The 19000-nt window shown below is 39.1% G+C and overlaps 1 protein-coding gene and 1 long non-coding RNA gene across 8 annotated transcripts in view; one reads left to right on the forward strand and one right to left on the reverse strand.

Moving 5' to 3' along the window:
• SYT1 (synaptotagmin 1) overlaps positions 1–19000 on the forward strand; it is a 541941-nt gene that overhangs the window by 324118 nt on the left and 198823 nt on the right. For all 3 annotated transcript variants that reach the window (XM_025439372.3, XM_035698794.2, XM_049094044.1), the window contains one exon: positions 2680–2862. In XM_025439372.3, the coding sequence (XP_025295157.3) occupies positions 2697–2862 (166 nt within the window). In that variant the 5' untranslated portion in view covers positions 2680–2696. Of the gene's footprint in view, positions 1–2679; positions 2863–19000 lie in introns of those variants that run through there.
• LOC112654769 (uncharacterized) overlaps positions 1–19000 on the reverse strand; it is a 312057-nt gene that overhangs the window by 85110 nt on the left and 207947 nt on the right. The window contains exon 4 of one of the 5 annotated variants that reach the window (XR_007402259.1): positions 7616–7757. The exons of the other annotated variants lie outside the window; for them this stretch is intronic. This is a non-coding gene — a long non-coding RNA (uncharacterized LOC112654769). Of the gene's footprint in view, positions 1–7615; positions 7758–19000 lie in introns of those variants that run through there. 5 annotated transcript variants of the gene reach the window in all.

The raw sequence follows: 19000 nt of genomic DNA on the forward strand, positions 1-19000 counted from the left end.
TAAAAATATCAGAAATGATAGAGATAATATCACTGACTAGTAACAGCTAAGTTTATAGCTTTAACCTGTTTCGATAAAACACCTGTAAAGCATACCTTGTATCTGAAGAGGATTGTTTTTGGAAATGATAGAAACATTTATTGCTTCTTTAAAAAAAAAAAAAAAAATATATATATATATATATATATCCAGTAAACTTCAAGTCCATCTTCTAGATGTTAACATTACTGAACCAGAATTTTTTTTAGATTTTTAGAAAGCCTTTTAGATTATTCAACCTATATGTAGAAATGTTTTATATTCTATTCCAAGCTGGGGTAACATGAAAATATTTAAAAACCTGAGCAGCAAATGAGCCAGTCATCTGTGTGCAGAAAGGCTGGAAACAACTGTGTAGCCACTTTGAGGTAACAGCTGATCAGTCCAGATAACCAGCAAAAATATCTCAGTTCCAGAACATGACAAAAATTAAGTAAATATATAATTAGATGATATACTTTTAATTTAATGATGGCACTGTTGTATATAGGTATTTATATTTAATGCAATAGTTTATTTTAAATTCTATCAGTAAACCATGATTCCTCAAGTATCCTCAACCAACTTGTGGAAATAAATAATAATGCATATCATAATGGGTGATTTTCAAAGCAGAGGACCAAAATCAGTTTTTGAATACATACATACTAATATTTCATACATATGTATGTGTTTATGTATGTGTATATAATTTTAGTTTTGCTGATGCACATGAAATATAAAAAGTTATGGTGTTAAAATACCGATAGTTTCACCTAAGTTATACAAACAGAACTCCAAATTTTTGCAGGGATACAGATCCTAAGCTAAACAGAATCAACAGAATTAGAAAAATCAAGAAAACTTTATAGAAAATGACCTTGAACTGGAAAAAAATACAATTTTCCACAATCTGGAAAATTCTGGATTGCCAAATATTACTAGGGAGGGGAGAAGTAAGGATGAAAGGATTGATTGATCAATCGATAGAGGGCTAAATTCATGGCACAGATATCTCATTTCATAGTCAAAATCTTATGTCTTTGGCATGACTATTCTCACTTTCAGAAGAACATGACAACTTGTCAATCCACATCCACATCTGTCTGATTCTATCCTTTCAGGTTATATAAGTAGTTACTAGTGGAAAATTAAAAGCTTTAATAAAAGAATATATTATAAAATGAAAATCGATTATCTATGTGCGTGTATTAGCTTCAGCCATCATCTCCTTTCAGGAGACCCAAAAATCTCTGGATTTTGATTCATATTCTATAATAATTCTGTACATCTGAGATTATTGTGCTTTTAATTATACTAACATATAATTACACATAATTAATTCACAAAAGATTTCAATTCTATAAAAATCCCATGTCTGTTTGTTGGCTATCTCCATTTCTTTGCAAATCAAAAGGGTTTTATAGGTCCATCAGCTAGCCTGCTGAGACTGTGAAGTTACTTTTGACAAGACATGCTTGTATTTATCTATTTCTGCTCCCAATACTGTCCCCTTCCTTACCAGCCCTGCCTGAAACCTTAAGTCACACAGTAAGATTATGAAAGTCCAGAATATATTTAGATTGGAGAATAGGACTTCAAGCCTACCTCTTTGGAATTCCTTCTTTTCATTTACAGAGCTCTTCATATGTACTAGTAAGAAAAATCCAGGCAGGGTAGGTTTCAATTCTTCGTATTTCAGAAGGCAGGTAAATGAAGAAGTCAAATGCCTCATCAAAATTCATTTAGCTACAAAGAGGACTAGAACAGAGGTCTTCTACACTCAAGGCTAAGATTTTTTTCATTGGCTACCTTAAGGATTGTTTTTTAACACTTTGGAGGTAAACAAACATTTAAAGGAACTGAATAAGTTAATTTAATAGAATAATTCAGTAATATAATCAAATCAAATAAACTGAAATTATTTGACAGGCAAGGCGTGTTTCATCATCAGTTCCTTGATATATATAATCAATCATGCCACATTTATAGTGGCTTCAAACATTTACCCGGCAAGACAAGTGAATTATTGATCACAGTATTGTCTACAGTAAATGTCAAAAAAAAAATGACTGGGAGGAAAATGTGCCATCAATAAATGAGATTCAAACACTAACTTCTCTGTGACACTCACGACATCTTACAGTATCTATGTTATAACTGCATTGCTTATAACCATTTTAAAAGTCACTTGTGTTTTGAATGCATGCTATCATTCATCAACATTTTCAATATAAATATTTTATTTTTATTTCCTTTTATAAAAAAACAAAATGTGGAGATCATTCAGAGTGTATGTTGTCAACAACTGTTTCCTACAGAGTTCTATAATGTATGGATTGGAAGTTAAATCTGCACAGTAAATAACTGGCAGTATAAACAACTAATAGATTTGACAGCTCACATATTATTGTGAGGAGAGTGTTTTCAGTAAGCATGCCTGGTCTTACCTTCTGGGAAGGACTCTCCACAGTGGTTCCATAAATACTTTATGAACCAACATAAAGTAATATGCTAATGATGGGCTATTTACCCATTGGCAGGTGCGCCCTCTGATGTGTTTCATCTCCACCTTTGATGTGGGATCAGTTCAGCCATTTTGAATTGTTTTCTCTCTCTCTCTCTCTCTTTTTTTTATTTTTGGCTTCCCTCCCCTCTTAGATTCACCTGAACCTAAAATGGTGAGTGAGAGTCATCATGAGGCCCTGGCCGCCCCGCCAGTCACCACTGTTGCAACTGTTCTATCACATAATGCCACAGAGCCAGCCAGTCCTGGGGAAGGAAAGGAAGATGCCTTTTCTAAGCTGAAGGAGAAGTTTATGAATGAGTTGCATAAAATTCCATGTGAGTACTACTCTATATAGTTGGTTAAAAGAGAAATGCTTGAAAATGACCTTACCCACTGGGGAAAAAAAGCAGAACTTCTCTTAACATACTATCAACTTATATTTGAGGTTTATTATTATTATTATTATTATTATTATTATTGGCATAGTAGCATTCTGTTAACAAAATGGAATTTTTTGTCTTTAAAAATATTTTATACATCAAAGTCCAGTTTATAAAAAAAATTGTATCTTGTGTTTAATGCAGGTGGGTATTTTTTTCAAGGTCTGTTTTTCTCTAGAACATTTATGTTTATGGGTTGTGCTGTATATATTTTAAATTTGTATTAATGAAATCATTCCATTAGGAAGATTATTCCTAGGCAATAGCTAAAATGTGCCTTCCTGATATTACAAGCTTGATTTTCTTTTATTAATATTTCAAAATCTTCTGCACAATTTTAAATTTTTTCTTTGCCCTTATCAGGAAAACAAATGACTATCTGTTCCTAAGTGCATGTGTATGAGTGAAGCACTAAGTTCTATGAGTGGCATTTTAATCTGAAGCTACAGGATGGTCTGTTTATTCAGATTTGAACACTTACGATGAACTAGAGAGTTTTACAGGTGCTGGGACAATAGGTTTGGACCCTCACAAGGCTTATATTCTAGTGAGAAAAAGAAGTAATAAATCAATAAAGATGCAAATATTATATATATATAATATAACGTGTAATATATATAGGAAATCACGTTAGGTAAGAAATGATATAGAAGAAACTAAGGAAGAAGAGTAAGTGGAATATGGAAGGGCACAGAGGTAGTACATTATTTTTAGGGATGACCAGGGCTGGTTTCTTTCTTTCTCTCATAAGGAAGCTTAGAGGAAATGGAAGAAGTTATAAAACCTGGGAATTTTGGATAAAGCCCCTTGGGCAAAAATCTGCTTGTAAAAGCAAGGATCCCAGTGAGCCTTACACAGGATGAACCAGGTGGAGGGTGCAGAAGGTGGATTCAGATTGTAGCACAGGCCTTATCGTGTGAGGCCTTGGGCCTTATTCTAAGGAACCTGGATTGTACCATGAGTGAAATAAAAGGCCTTTGGAGAGTTTCGAGCAGAGGTGTCCCATGATCTGACTCAGGTGCTTTTTTTTTAAAGATCGCTCTAGCGACGGTGTTGAAAATGGGTTCCAGAAAGGCAAGGGCAGACGATAAAAGCAGGATGTTGTAGTAATCCAGGTGAGAGATTTATCAAATTATAAGAAAATTATTCTATAAGAACACTGAGAAACCACGTGAAAAAAAAAAAAACACAAGGAATCAACTTCTTGTCCCTCAGTGACTAACAATTTGTTGATCTGTCTACTTTTATCAAATTCAATTTCATCTGACAGACACTCTCAGCAGAGTTGCCAGTAATTATCATTCTCAACAGGAAAATCCACAATCTAGAGGAGGTAGAGATGGCCCAATGGATGAGAAATGGAAGTCCTCTCCCTCGCCCTGCTGCAGAGCTGATGGATGATCCCAGTACCGTTGTCATAACTTTGAGGTTGTGACTACAAGGTGCAAACCAAAATGCATATGTACAGGGGCCAACTCTCACTTGAATATTTTATCAAAATAATCACTTTAACAGAAAAGAGCTAGCAGAGAAAGAAAGAATGGACAAACATCAAATAAAATGCATATTTTGTCTGGTCTTCAATGTCACCATCTCCTCCTTCTCTAGAAGAGTAAAGGGTGGTGTGGCAATCTTCTATGGGATTGTATGTTCCCTATGTATCCACATAACTCATTCTCTCTTCTCCTTTAGGCTTTGCCAAATGTCATCTTCTTAGTTAAGGACTTCCCCAACCATGCTGCTTACAGTGATAACACATTCATCCCACCCCAGCTTTGCCAGCAATTCTTGTCCTCACCCTTGTTCTAAATCTCACTATAATACTTCGTATAGCAGTGCAGATGATGTGCCTTATTTTTTGTTGTTAAATCGCTCTGGATCCCTCCAAAATACTGTCAGCTCTAGGAGGGCAAGGAGTTGGAACTGTCCTTTGCACAGTCAATATCCCAGGGGTACCTCGTACATATGAGGCACTCCATATCTACTTACTGAATGAATGAATGAATGAATGTCAATTTAACGTGTATCCTGAACCACCCTCTTAGACTTTGGGGCCTTAAGATGCTGAAAAATTAGAGCATCTTAAAAATCTTAGATTTTTGACATTAAGAATCATTTCAGTGCTTGACTGTGTCATCACATTGAAAAAAGCAATTTGTTTTTATCCTTATAGTGACACCTCCATCTTTTAGCCTTTCCCACTCAGAGCTGATAACTATTATGTACTTTATATTTCACTCCATGTTCATCAGCAAGAAAACAGTCAGCTGGGGGAGAAAAAAAAAAAACAACAACAACTATGAAACGCTCCCTTCCTTCCTTTCCCTTGGCTAACCTCTTTTCTTCGCAAGCCACTGTTCCACTCCCATGTCCCTTTCTTAGACACTGGGCATGAGACCAGGTGATTCTTCTGCTCCTCTACAGAGATTTGCTTTTGATCAGCAACCTAAAGCAACAGAATGCTAGAGGATCTGGGGAACACCTATAAAAATATCATGCTACTGGATCTCTCCTTGATTTAATAGAAGAAAACAAGTCCACTACCTAAATCTTAAAATATTATGGTAAATTAGAGCTACAAAAACTTACCATAAACACAGCCACGTAGTACTATTTAAAATACGTAGCCGCATGTTTTACCCTTTTATTTTAATCCATCACAATTTTTAACTGCCTGTGTAACTGAAATTTCTAATGGGATTTGTACGCAGGGAGCAACACTAAACAAAAATGAAACAGTCTCCTAAAATCAAATTCCTTTAGGAGCATATGTTATATAAAGGTTATCACTTTTGACTTGGCATAATATAGTGTGACGCTAATGACAGGTAACAAATTAGAATATTAATTGATTTCAGTCTCTGAACTAAATCTTGGCTATCTGGCAGATGTGTTTTTTGCAAAATTGATAGCAAACAGCTTTAGTCTGTCACTTGAAATTCCCACTTGTGAGAAGAGAGGTGTCACAATGGCAAGGAGTATGCATGTCATTAGTTGGGTAATCTGCACAGTCCAGCATGGAACATATTCAAACCAAATTGCCTGATGATATCATCCATAACACCATTGGGCTTAAAATAAAATTAAAAAAAAAAAAGAAAAAGGAAATGGTAAATGCTGAGCATTTTTATCTTTCAATTCATTCTGCACACTGTTATCTAAATGAAGCAGACAAGGCTTTTCAGGACGTTTCTTTATTTTGCAACTTTGATTTTAATATGACTAGGGCCATGGTTGGTTTGTAAAGCATGAACTCGTGTCATCCGAGGAGCTGTGATTAAGGTTTTGATATTCATGAGCTTCTTGAAGTAGAGGGCACCTTTCCTTGAGCATAGCAGAAAACCAAATAGCCAGAACCTGTCCCTTCGTCCAGAATAAGAGTGGACTAAGGGTAATTGTGTAATTCGTGCAGAAATACTATTGGATAGACAGTTTTAACAGAGGGATTAAAAATACAAGCTCTGGACACAGACTACATTGGGTTCAAATCTAAGCTCTACCACACACTAGCTCTGGGACCTAGGAACATTGATCTTTCTGTGTATCAGTTTCTTCCTGTATAAAGTGGGGATGAGAATAGTTATCTCCACCAGAGGGTTGTTGGGTAAAGGGAGCAATGCGTATAAAGTGCTTAGCAGAGTGTCATTCTATAAGCATTCTGTGAATGTTAGCTAGTATTAGACTCAAGCAGTCATTTTAACAAATCCATTGCCATTTTAGAAAAGCCCTCTATTCAGGTCAGATAGAAACCCAAGTCATGAAAATACCAAAAACTTTTCAGCCAAATATAATTGCATTCTTCTAAGCCCTTTCCAACAAAGCCTGATCAAGCAAAGATGAATTCCCTCATGGTGTTTCCTCTGCCCATTATCACCTCCCATTTTCCTTTTTTTCTTAAATAACTCTTATAATTTCACTCTCTCCCCTCTTCATCCTTTTTGGCCCACACATATGTCCAAGGGTCTCCTATTCAAAAGTGCCTAGCCACACCGTAAGTGCTCAGGAAATGCTCTGTTTTCTTCTTTCATGCACTAAAATCTTCTCCTTACCTTACCTGTCAAGCTACCATTGTAACGTCTACCTTCATATATACACCAAAACTTACTGAAAAACATAACCTTGATCCTCATATCTATTTCTTCAATTCCCATTAACTACTCGACTCCCTGCACTCTGATTTCCATCCTGCATGTGACATTAAAATGGTTTTCACTTGAGTCACCAGGTACTTCCTTATGCACAATTACGAAGGCCATGATCAACCTTCATTCAGTCATCGCTTCTTGGCCTTTTGGCTAAGATCAAATGAATCTTCCTCCAGTCAGATATTTCTCTATCATTATCACTCTCAGCCACCATTATCTCACACTCTTGCTTTCCAGGACTCTGCTTTTTCTCCTCTTCCTTCTCCCATCCCTCACTCTCTCCCACTCCTCACTCCCTCATTGACTGGTCCTCTTCTTTCATTGTCTTTCCCTCCCTAAAGTAGGAAAAGGATCCAGGATTACATTATTTTTAACACTGTTCCACTTTTTTTTCCCCAAAAATGTTCTCCCTGGAATGATCTCATTCACCTAGTCTTTCAAATAAGAGATCTCCTTGTCTCCCAGATCTATTTCACCTCCGATCCTTTACCTGCAATTCATTTCAGTCCTGTTAATTCTACTCACAAAAAACCTCTCCAACCCAGCCAGCATTCTCATATTCCGGTGTCTTCTTTTATGCTTTTCTCTCTTCCTGGACCCCTTCCGCCATTAACACTGACACAATGTTTTCTCATCCAAGAATCACTTCAGGAAAAAAAAAAAGAACCAGTTCAGATGTTATGACTTAGATGAGAAGCTTCTTCCTTCTCCAAGGCAGAATCATTTGAGTCTTCCTCCAACCTTTTGAAGCACATCATGAAAATCTGTATCTTGGTTATTTGGTTTTGTTTGGGGTCTTTCTCACTGAAATGTAAATTCCTCAGAGACGGGAACCATTTCTTACACATATTTATATTTCCTATACTTTGAAAGTATCTGACACCATGCTAGAAACTATGTAAATGTTATAATCCTACAAACATTATTATACCAAACAGTGTACCAAATGCTCTCTGTGCCATCTTGGAGAAACAGACCTAGGCAGTACGTTTTTGAACCATTTTAGCCAAGGATCCCTTTGTTCAAATGAAATATTGTAGAAGCCTAGATTTACAATGTAGATAACATAAATCAAACAGATGTGATGAGTTAATAATGTCTTCCTTACTCACCCTCCCAAGATACTCTTATATCAGCACCAACAATGACACCTGACTGTACGGAACACAGTTTGAAAGTGGTGGCCTGGAAAACTAGTGCGTAAAGTGGGGTTATCTCACAGCAACACCAATGAAACTCAACAACCAGTAGTGGCATAGGGAGCTAAGTACAGAACAAGCTGATCAGTGATGAAAAATGCAGTCCAGTCACTGTGTCCTCCCTCATCTGACTGCAGAACGAAGAGAGTGTCATTGTCATGGATCTTGTCACTGCTTTATGTTAATGTCATGAACATAATGTTAATGCCAGAAGATAATTTCAAGACCAAATGAAGAGAACCCGTAGGAACATACAGGAATCCGTGGCATGTGAATAACAATAATTACTGTAATGATCGCCAATCTTTATCGAGGACTTTATGTGGAAGTATGTGCTGTGCATTCTGTAAAACCAACCTCCATTCTGCCCTGTAAAAACCCTACTAGGTGAGAACAATTATCCTCATTTAATATGTAAGCATGCTCAGGCTTAGTAAGGTAAGCAATGTGGCCAAAGTAGTTATGTGGTACAGGAGTGTGTCAGGAAAAAAATCTTGAAATTTATAAGTTTGCCATAACAGAATATCACAAGGGCTGCAAATCCTCTCCGCCAGTCCTTATCACAACTAAGACTTGAAACTACGAGGGTCTTATGTGCCTGTTCAGAGCTACTGCTCGATATTTGTCTTTTGATAGGTTTTAAAAGATCGAACACTTGGAACACAAGTTTAACACTAATTCAGAGTTTCTCATTGCATTATCTGGATTTAAAGCAGACACTCATTCACTTTATGCTCCTGCATTTCTTTTATTGGACTCACTTACTCAGATTGCCATGTTAATAACTCATGACCATCTAAGTACAAAAAGCCAGATTTTGTTTCATTGTATCAATGAACTCTGTATATGACTCAGCTTCAGCTATCATCTGTTGACTCAATTCTTCCTCACACTTCAGAAAAGCATTGGCTAAAATGTGTTATTCTTCACTGTTGGCTTCTAGTAAATTGAAATATCTCTAAGGAAAAAAGTTACAATACTGATGAGTGTTATTTTCAGAGCAAAGCAAGTCCTTTGTAATACTGACTTCATCAATGCAATGCTGAGGGGATCAATTTGGGACAAGGGCACTTAGAGATAAGGGTTGCAATCCATAACATCACAATATAGTAATTTGTGCTTACATTCAAACATTTTTCATTAAATCTTAGTTTATTTCACCATCTTTTTAAGTTGAATTCTGGTTTATTTTTTTTTTTTTTTAATTTATTTTTTTATTGGTGTTCAATTTACTAACATACAGAATAACACCCAGTGCCCGTCACCCATTCACTCCCACCCCCCGCCCTCCTCCCCTTCTACCACCCCTAGTTCGTTTCCCAGAGTTAGCAGTCTTTATGTTCTGTCTCCCTTTCTGATATTTCCCACACATTTCTTCTCCCTTCCCTTATTTTCCCTTTCACTATTATTTATATTCCCCAAATGAATGAGAACATATAATGTTTGTCCTTCTCTGACTGACTTACTTCACTCAGCATAATACCCTCCAGTTCCATCCACGTTGAAGCAAATGGTGGGTATTTGTCATTTCTAATAGCTGAGTAATATTCCATTGTATACATAAACCACATCTTCTTTATCCATTCATCTTTCGTTGGACACCGAGGCTCCTTCCACAGTTTGGCTATTGTGGACATTGCTGCTAGAAACATCGGGGTGCAGGTGTCCCGGCGTTTCATTGCATTTGTATCTTTGGGGTAAATCCCCAACAGTGCAATTGCTGGGTCGTAGGGCAGGTATATTTTTAACTGTTTGAGGAACCTCCACACAGTTTTCCAGAGTGGCTGCACCAGTTCACATTCCCACCAACAGTGTAAGAGGGTTCCCTTTTCTCCGCATCCTCTCCAACATTTGTTGTTTCCTGCCTTGTTAATTTTCCCCATTCTCACTGGTGTGAGGTGGTATCTCATTGTAGTTTTCATTTGTATTTCCCTGATGGCAAGTGATGCAGAGCATTTTCTCATATGCATGTTGGACATGTCTATGTCTTCCTCTGTGAGATTTCTGTTCATGTCTTTTGCCCATTTCATGATTGGATTGTTTGTTTCTTTGGTGTTGAGTTTAATAAGTTCTTTATAGATTTTGGAAACTAGCCCTTTATCCGATATGTCATTTGCAAATATCTTCTCCCATTCTGTAGGTTGTCTTTGAGTTTTGTTGACTGTATCCTTTGCTGTGCAAAAGCTTCTTATCTTGATGAAGTCCCAATAGTTCATTTTTGCTTTTGTTTCTTTTGCCTTCGTGGATGTATCTTGCAAGAAGTTACTATGGCCGAGTTCAAAAAGGGTGTTGCCTGTGTTCTTCTCTAGGATTTTGATGGAATCTTGTCTCACATTTAGATCTTTCATCCATTTTGAGTTTATCTTTGTGTATGGTGAAAGAGAGTGGTCTAGTTTCATTCTTCTGCATGTGGATGTCCAATTTTCCCAGCACCATTTATTGAAGAGACTGTCTTTCTTCCAATGGATAGTCTTTCCTCCTTTATCGAATATTAGTTGCCCATAAAGTTCAGGGTCCACTTCTGGATTCTCTATTCTGTTCCACTGATCTATGTGTCTGTTTTTGTGCCAGTACCACACTGTCTTGATGACCACAGCTTTGTAGTACAACCTGAAATCTGGCATTGTGATGCCCCCAGATATGGTTTTCTTTTTTAAAATTCCCCTGGCTATTCGGGGTCTTTTCTGATTCCACACAAATCTTAAAATAATTTGTTCTAACTCTCTGAAGAAAGTCCATGGTATTTTGATAGGGATTGCATTAAATGTGTATATTGCCCTGGGTAACATTGACATTTTCACAATATTAATTCTGCCAATCCATGAGCATGGAATATTTTTCCATCTCTTTGTGTCTTCCTCAATTTCTTTCAGAAGTGTTCTATAGTTTTGAGGGTATAGATCCTTTACATCTTTGGTGAGGCTTATTCCTAGGTATCTTATGCTTTTGGGTGCAATTGTAAATGGGATTGACTCCTTAATTTCTCTTTCTTCAGTCTCATTGTTAGTGTATAGAAATGCCACTGACTTCTGGGCATTGATTTTGTATCCTGCCACGCTACCGAATTGCTGTATGAGTTCTAGCAATCTTGGGGTGGAGACTTTTGGGTTTTCTATGTACAGTATCATGTCATCGGCGAAGAGGGAGAGTTTGACTTCTTCTTTGCCAATTTGAATGCCTTTAATGTCTTTTTGTTGTCTGATTGCTGAGGCTAGGACTTCCAGTACTATGTTGAATAGCAGTGGTGAGAGTGGACATCCCTGTCTTGTTCCTGATCTTAGGGGAAAGGCTCCCAGTGCTTCCCCATTGAGAATGATATTTGCTGTGGGCTTTTCGTAGATGGCTTTTAAGATGTCGAGGAATGTTCCCTCTATCCCTACACTCTGAAGAGTTTTGATCAGGAATGGATGCTGTATTTTGTCAAATGCTTTCTCTGCATCCAATGAGAGGATCATATGGTTCTTGGTTTTTCTCTTGCTGATATGATGAATCACATTGATTGTTTTACGGGTGTTGAACCAGCCTTGTGTCCCAGGGATAAATCCTACTTGGTCATGGTGAATAATTTTCTTAATGTACTGTTGGATCCTATTGGCCAGTATCTTGTTGAGAATTTTTGCATCCATGTTCATCAGGGATATTGGTCTGTAATTCTCCTTTTTGGCGGGGTCTTTGTCTGGCTTTGGAATTAAGGTGATGCTGGCTTCATAGAACGAATTTGGAAGTACTCTATCTCTTTCTATCTTTCCAAACAGCTTTAGGAGAATAGGTATGATTTCTTCTTTAAACGTTTGATAAAATTCTCCTGGGAAGCCATCTGGCCCTGGACTCTTGTGTCTTGGGAGGTTTTTGATGACTGCTTCAATTTCCTCCCTGGTTATTGGCCTGTTCAGGTTTTCTATTTCTTCCTGTTCCAGTTTTGGTAGTTTGTGGCTTTCCAGGAATGCGTCCATTTCTTCTAGATTGCTTAATTTATTGGCGTATAGCTGTTCATAATATGTTTTTAAAATCGTTTGTATTTCCTTGGTGTTGGTAGTGATCTCTCCTTTCTCATTCATGATTTTATTAATTTGAGTCTTCTCTCTCTTCTTTTTAATAAGGCTGGCTAATGGTTTATCTATCTTATTAATTCTTTCAAAGAACCAACTCCTGGTTCTGTTGATCTGTTCCACAGTTCTTCTGGTCTCGATTTCGTTGAGTTCTGCTCGAATCTTTATTAACTCCCTTCTTCTCTTGGGTGTAGGATCTATTTGCTGTTTTTTCTCTAGCTCCTTTATGTGTAAGGTTAGCTTTTGTATTTGAGTTCTTTCCAGTTTTTGAATGGATGCTTGTATTGCGATGTATTTCCCCCTTAGGACTGCTTTTGCTGCATCCCAAAGATTTTGAACGGTTGTATCTTCATTCTCATTAGTTTCCATGAATCTTTTTAATTCTTCCTTAATTTCCTGGTTGACCCTTTTATCTTTTAGCAGGATGGTCCTTAACCTCCATGTGTTTGAGGTCCTTCCAAACTTCTTGTTGTGATTTAGTTCTAATTTCAAGGCATTATGGTCCGAGAATATGCAGGGGACAATCCCAATCTTTTGGTATCGGTTCAGACCCGATTTGTGACCCAATATGTGGTCTATTCTGGAGAAAGTTCCATGTGCGCTTGAGAAGAATGTGTATTCGGTTGAGTTTGGATGTAAAGTTCTGTAGATATCTGTGAAATCCATCTGGTCCAGTGTATCATTTAAAGCTCTCGTTTCTTTGGAGATGTTTTGCTTAGAAGACCTATCGAGTATAGAAAGAGCTAGATTGAAGTCACCAAGTATAAGTGTATTATTATCTAAGTATTTCTTCACTTTGGTTAATAATTGATTTATATATTTGGCAGCTCCCACATTCGGAGCATATATATTGAGGATTGTTAAGTCCTCTTGTTGAATAGATCCTTTAAGTATGATATAGTGTCCCTCTTCATCTCTCACTACAGTCTTTGGGGTAAATTTTAGTTTATCTGATATAAGGATGGCTACCCCTGCTTTCTTTTGAGGACCATTCGAATGGTAAATGGTTCTCCAACCTTTTATTTTCAGGCTGTAGGTGTCCTTCTGTCTAAAATGAGTCTCTTGTAGACAGCAAATAGATGGGTCCTGCTTTTTTATCCAGTCTGAAACCCTGCGCCTTTTGATGGGGTCATTAAGCCCGTTCACATTCAGAGTTACTATTGAGAGATATGAGTTTAGTGTCATCATGATATCTATTCAGTCTTTGTTTTTGTGGACTGTTCCACTGAACTTCTTCTTAAAGGGGAATTTTAAGAGTCCCCCTTAAAATTTCTTGCAGAGCTGGTTTGGAGGTCACATATTCTTTTAGTTGCTGCCTGTCTTGGAAGCTCTTTATCTCTCCTTCCATTTTGAATGAGAGCCTTGCTGGATAAAGTATTCTTGGTTGCATGTTCTTCTCCTTTAGGACCCTGAATATATCCTGCCAGCCCTTTCTGGCCTGCCAGGTCTCTGTGGAGAGGTCTGCTGTTACCCTAATACTCCTCCCCATAAAAGTCAGGGATTTCTTGTCTCTTGCTGCTTTAAGGATCTTCTCCTTATCTTTGGAATTTGCAAGCTTCACAATTAAATGTCGAGGTGTTGAACGGTTTTTATTGATTTTAGGGGGGGATCTCTCTATTTCCTGGATCTGAATGCCTGTTTCCCTTCCCAGATTAGGAAAGTTTTCAGCTAGAATTTGTTCAAATACATATTCTGGCCCTCTGTCCCTTTCGGCGCCCTCGGGAACCCCAATTAAACGTAGGTTTTTCTTCCTCAGGCTGTCGTTTATTTCCCTTAATCTATCTTCATGGTCTTTTAATTGTTTGTCTCTTTTTTCCTCAGTTTCCCTCTTTGCTATCAACTTGTCTTCTATGTCACTCACTCGTTCTTCCACCTCGTTAACCCTCGTCGTTAGGACTTCTAGTTTGGATTGCATCTCATTCAATTGATTTTTAATTTCTGCCTGATTAGCTCTAAATTCTGCAGTCATGAAGTCTCTTGAGTCCTTTATACTTTTTTCTAGAGCCACCAGTAGCTGTATAATAGTGCTTCTGAATTGGCTTTCTGACATTGAATTGTAATCCAGATTTTGTAACTCTGTGGGAGAGAGGGCTGTTTCTGATTCTTTCTTTTGAGGTGAGGTTTTCCTTCTAGTCATTTTGCTCAGTGCAGAGTGGCCAAAAGCAAATTGTATTGGGAAAAAGAGAAAAAGAGAGGAGAGAAAGAAGGAAAGAAAAGAGAAAGAGAAAAAAAAAGGGAAGAAAAGAAAAAAAAACGAGAAAAAAAAAAGAAGAAAAAGAGAAAGAAAAAGAAAGGAGGAAAAAAGGGGGTGGGGGAAGGAAACAAATCAAAAAGCAAAACAAAACAAAAACAAAAACAAAACAAAAAACAAAAAAAAAAAAAAAAGAACCACCGGGGAGTATCTTCTGATTCTGTGTACTTTAAGTCCCTTGGCTTCTCCTGGAAGTTGTCAGTCTAGCTGGTCTTCTGGGGGAGGGGCCTGTTGTGCTGATTTTCAGGTGTTAGCAGTTGGGGGAGCTGCTGTGCCCCTGCCTGGTGCAGGGCTCGGTGGGGGTTGTTTACCCCGTGAGGCCGCAGGAGGAACAGCCCCAGTGTCGGGGCAGCTCTGGAAACCTGGATTCAGCTCCGGCAGGAACTCCGTCTGCAGGGCCTGGAGGCTCCGGGGCGGGGCCGCTGATGTGCTCAGGTGGGGCAGGAGCGTCCTCGCTGTCCTGGGCCCTCCCGGCCTCTGCCTGTCCCGGGGGAGGCGGGATCCTGGGCTGTGTCCCGGCGCCCTGTGCTCCGGAGCCTGCGCTGGTGGATTCGCGCTCCCGGGCCGCGCAGCCCCCTCCGCGGAGCCGCCGCCCGAGCCCCTCCGAGCTGCTCCTGGAACCGCGCAGCCCCCTCCGCACGGAGCCTCTTCCTCTGCCCGAGCCCCTCCGAGCTGATCCCGGGGCCGCGCAGCCCCCTCCGCGGAGCCGCCGCCCGAGCCCCTTCAGCTGCTCCGGGTCCCGCCGGGTCCCGCCGTGCGCGCTGCAGCCCTTAGGGAGCTCGGCGCACTCTCCTGGGCGCGCAGTTGCTGTTACTGTCCCCGGGAGCCCGAGGGCATCCCCGCCCTCCTGGGTCCTGCTCCAGCTCCCCGCGAGCCCCTTTCCGCCCGGGAAGGTCGGTGCAGCTCCTGCTCCTCCGGGACGGGGCTCTCCTGTCCTGGGGACACTCGCCCCGGCCTCAGCCCGGCTCCTCGCGGGCCCCTCCCCCTTGGAGGCCTTTGTTTCTTTATTTCTTTTTCCCCGTCTTCCTACCTTGATAGATGCGCGAACTCTTCTCACTGTAGCATTCCAGCTGGTCTCTCTTTAAATCTCAGGCCGAATTCATAGATTTTCAGGATAATTTGAAGGTTTTCTAGGTAGTTTGGTGGAGACAGGTGATTTGGGGACCCTACTCCTCCGCCATCTTGCTCCTCTCTCCTGAATTCTGGTTTAAAACGTAGGAAATACGCGCGCGCGTGTGTGTGTCTGTGTGTACAGAGAGAAATGTTTACGCGCTACCATTAGTAAAAACTTATTCCTTTAGTGTCAAGTCAGTAGAGTTAACACTGCCTCCTACAGGATATTCCAAACATTGTTGGGGCCATTTTTAATGTGTTAAACAAAATGGGTGTGAGGAATGGCAACTGGTATTTAAAGACTATGGGCCTAAGAGTCTACAGATCTTGCAACATGTGAGACGGTTACATACAATGAAAAATATCCCCACATTCTGCACACTTTTTAAAATCTCCAGAAGACATGCATTTAGAAGGAAATCTTGTTTACAAGTATCTAAGCCAAGCACTATTTGCCATATAAACATGGCTACAATGTATTTGTGAGTGGTTCTAATATCAACAGAATGTTCTCATAACATTCACCCAACCTCTGATGTTTTGTCTCCTGGTTTTGTAAATCTTCTGATTGTCTTACTTCTCTAAATCCAAAATCCCTTTTAGCAGTTGCATTTGATCATTTTGTTGTCTTCTAGTGTAGTTATACCCAAAGATGTTTATATTGAAATATAAATGTATTATAGACTGTTTTGTTTTTCCTTTTTATACTTACCACTTCTTCTTGATTTCTAATAATTATATATGTAGACATTATATAAGTAATACATGTAGTATTACTTATACTTGGAGAGTAAAAGGAGCATCATAAATGCTCTGTTATAAATTGGGACATTGCATATAATATACATTTTCAAGAACAAGTCTGAAAAGACTCCTGCAACAGCCTCTGTTCAATGTGGAAACATAACAAAAGCATATGCTACTGATAATTCAGGAAAGTTGCTTAAATGTGTCCTTGAATTGTGTTTCCCTCTTGGAAGCCTATTATGCAGAAAATTCCCCCCAAGAAATTCATGCCTTTCAAATGAACTAGTGTTGAGGGACTTTATAAATTTCCAAAGCCTGGGTAATACAGAGTAATGGTGAGTCCATAAAGCCACCAAGTGAATTAGGATCTCAACTAAGTTTCTCAACCTCACTTAGCAATATTCCATTAGCATTTCAAAGACATCAAGTAAAGGCACCTGAGGACAAATAAGGGGAGGGGATATTTTGGACATAGATTAAAAAGAACTCAGGAATTACCTTGCTGAAATGCTTTACAAATATGCAAATATATTTTAAAATAGCCTCAAATGTCTACTCCTCACCATGTACCAGTTGCATGTCACAATATAGGTTACATTTTCACGAGAGGAAGCCTGACTGCAAATGCAAATATATAAAGAAAACAGTAGAAAGAGAGAAGCTGAGAGACTACAGCTTTCTCCTCGCTTTTAACGACTCCGTTGATCTTTTAAGGCGTGACTGACAGGTTTGTGCCAGTTTCTATTAAATAGGACAGGGATCCCTGGGTGGCGCAGTGGTTTAGCGCCTGCCTTTGGCCCAGGGCGCGATCCTGGAGACCTGGGATCGAATCCCACGTCGGGCTCCTGGTGCATGGAGCCTGCTTCTCCCTCTGCCTGTGTCTCTGCCCCCCTCTCTCTCTCTCACTGTGTGCCTATCATAAATAAATAAATAAATAGGACAAAGAATTTAAAAGCAGAAACCAGTAGGAAAACATATGATGTATTATTATATTTTTAGCACTTGACTTTATTTTTTGTTCTGATTTTCGTGTATGAGAATATTGTAATACTATCATAAAGAAGTTAAACTTGGTATCTTCTGATCTCACATGTCTCCGCAGCCTGCCTTTTAAGTGCAGTTAGAGAAGTTTAACATAAAAATTAAGAAGCTACTGGCCCATTTAAAGGTTTCTTCTTCAAACACTCTGAATGAAACTGCTGTCCTGACATAATTTAAAATCCGCTTAAACCCTTTCTTTCTTCTCCTTTTCTCTTTCGAGCTGTTTGTACACATACAAGTTTTGTACTGGGATTGGAGACATACAAGTTTTGTACTGGGATTGGACACATACAAGTTAAAAAGAAAAGAAGACAGGGGCATCAGTGGTAGACTCTAAATAATAGAAACATATCTGCCTGGGTAAATATGCCATTTACTGAAGGTAATGCACACCTCTCTGCAGAAACAGGAAATACTCAGGATCTCCATGGTAGTAAACCTTAACTGATGGAGTTACATTCCTCATTGACTTCAAAGTAAATATTTTTGAAGATTTTTATTTATTTATTTGAGAGAGAGAGAGAGAGAGAGAGAGCACGAGCAGGGCAGGGAAGAGCAGAGAGATAAGCAGGGTCCCCACTGAGCAGGGAGCAGGACGTGAGGCTTGATCCCAGACCCTCATGAACTTGAGCCAAAGGCAGACGCTTAACTGGCTGAGCCACCCAGGTGCCCTGCCTTGAAAGTAAATTTTATGATAATAATTTCCTATTCAGAAGGATTTGGAACCAATCCTATAAAACCAGTAAACCATTACACAGTGATTAGAAACATTATTATTATAATTATGTGCTTATTATACCTAAACTCTTTAGTACTACTCTCCATAGCCCTGAAGTGATCATACTTTGTCCAGAATGCTACGTCAATCACTCAGAGACTCTGGCCCCGTCTCAGTAACCCACCCAAGTTGAGACAGCGTTGTTTGCTATAACTGAAGGCCAGAGTGTGAGCTTCAGAGTTGGTCTGTCTGGGTTCAAAATGTGGTTCTGTCATTAGTAGTATATGATCTTAGGCAAATCATTTAATCTCTCTGTAACACAGGGCTAATAACAGTACTTGACCTCTGGGAAGGTGGGTGTGAGCCGTGTGGTATTAACATGTAAAGTGCTATCTATATAAATAATATTCAGACTTCTAATGCATATTTATTAGCACCTGCTGTGTACCAGGCTGTATAGGACACGCTAAGGAACTCAACCAAAGCCCATGATTTTAACTCGTTTCTAGGTCTCAGTGGCATTTCAGACCCAGAATTCTTCTCCCAGAGGACCTCTAAATTAAAATATCTCAGCAAGTCATCAATGGCTTTTTATGAGATGATCCGAGATGGCTCACACATATGTTGGACGTATCAAACCTCATGTCCGACTCTTCACCCTCACACAGTTTACTTCATCAGGACAGAAATGCTTAGAGCTACTGACCATATTATCCGTGGTGTCCCATGCTTCGCAGTCTTGGTACAGATTCTCTCCTCTGCCTGAAATG

This window comes from Canis lupus, chromosome 15, assembly GCF_003254725.2.
Source record: "Canis lupus dingo isolate Sandy chromosome 15, ASM325472v2, whole genome shotgun sequence".
Taxonomy (NCBI): domain Eukaryota; kingdom Metazoa; phylum Chordata; class Mammalia; order Carnivora; family Canidae; genus Canis; species Canis lupus.